The sequence below is a fragment of the Aplysia californica genome, unplaced genomic scaffold (genome assembly GCF_000002075.1).
Source record: "Aplysia californica isolate F4 #8 unplaced genomic scaffold, AplCal3.0 scaffold00107, whole genome shotgun sequence".
In the NCBI taxonomy this organism is placed as follows: domain Eukaryota; kingdom Metazoa; phylum Mollusca; class Gastropoda; order Aplysiida; family Aplysiidae; genus Aplysia; species Aplysia californica.
Window position 1 is genome coordinate 799,518 of NW_004797377.1, and position 1,400 is coordinate 800,917.

Here is a 1,400-nt window from a genome sequence, read left to right on the forward strand (position 1 = left end):
GTCACGCTCATAACTGTGCCTGATCTACAACAGGGAACTGCTGCTTTTTCTTTCCTGATCCTTACTATTGTCATTTTTCTCTACTCATCACACTTAGGATCTTTTTCCATTCTACACCCTATCCAGCATGGCTCATCTTCTCCTCTCGCCGATCTCGTCTCATCTGATTTTTTTTCTGCCCTCAACATATATACCATCTCAGCACAGTTCACGTCCCCTCATTGACAACGTCATATTATCATTCTGTCTCATCCTATCAAGTATTGTCCCATTTCATCTCATCTAATCTCGGCTCGCCTCACTGATGATCTCACAAAATCCCAGCCATTCTCTTGCCGTTTTATCTCACCTCAGATACGATCTCACTAATTCCCTTCCTTTTAAATCACGTCTCAATTCATCTCATCACATCTCATCTCGCCTCAATAATTATTTAACTAAATCCCATCCTTTTAATTCACCACTCATTCAATCTCATCTCATCTCATCTCTCCTCACTAAAACGCATCGATTTAATTCATGTCTCATTTCATCTAATCGCATATGACTTCACAAATTATTAATTTCACTATAAACCCATCAATTCAATTCGCGCCTCATTATTGTCATCCAAACTCATCTCACCTGACCGTGTTTTACTAGATCCAATCCATTTATTTCACGTCTCATTTTACCTTAATTCATCTCACCCAAGCTCGCCGCATTCTGCCCTATTTTATCTCATCTCAACTCACACATAGTCTTGTCTTATCCGCCAGCTGCTGGTTCTCCCCGACCTGGGCTATCTGGATCCTCAGCATACCCACAGTGGGGTCATTGGTGGTGAGTAATCAGCTTGTCTATAATTATAGGACACTCCCCCTCCAACCCCCCCTCCCCCCCAAAAAAGCCAACCCTTTACATTTCCTGCCTCACCCCTTTTGTAAAAAGAAAACCACCAATGACACTGTTAATATAGGATATAAAGGGACAAAAGTGCAAGAGAAGTTGTATAGTTTCACCAAAGTCCACGTTTCACGTCCACCTTTACCAATATAAACTAAGTCGTGCCAGTGACATTGCTAAAATAATATGAGCTAGGGGAACCTGCATGATCACTAGCCCACACAGGCATGCCCTCTCGCGCACGCGCGCGCACACATCAGATCCACTTTTTCCCCCTTTTGTTGTCTTCTACTTCAGACGAAGTCGTCCCTGTGATACAGCCAATCACGTCATTGAGAAAAAGTTGACACTTAGTAGGATCTTGCCAAAATCAATTTTCACACTTAACTCCTTGTCCCGTTCCTTCTCCCGAACTGCTCGTCAAACACCTTGGGTAAGGAAATGATTTTTATGGGCACAAACTTTTGATGGATCGAAGTCTTTAACAAGTCAAAGGTGTGCCTAGTAAGACGACT

The 1,400-nt window shown here is 42.6% G+C and overlaps 1 protein-coding gene across 1 annotated transcript in view; it reads left to right on the plus strand.

Annotated features, from left to right (window-relative positions):
* LOC101850709 (calcitonin gene-related peptide type 1 receptor) overlaps positions 1 to 1,400 on the plus strand; it is a 19,604-nt gene that overhangs the window by 9,012 nt on the left and 9,192 nt on the right. Inside the window, exon 2 of the mRNA XM_005095589.3 lies at positions 759 to 822. Within this exon, the coding sequence (XP_005095646.1) occupies positions 759 to 822 (64 nt within the window). The remainder of the gene's footprint in view (positions 1 to 758; positions 823 to 1,400) is intronic.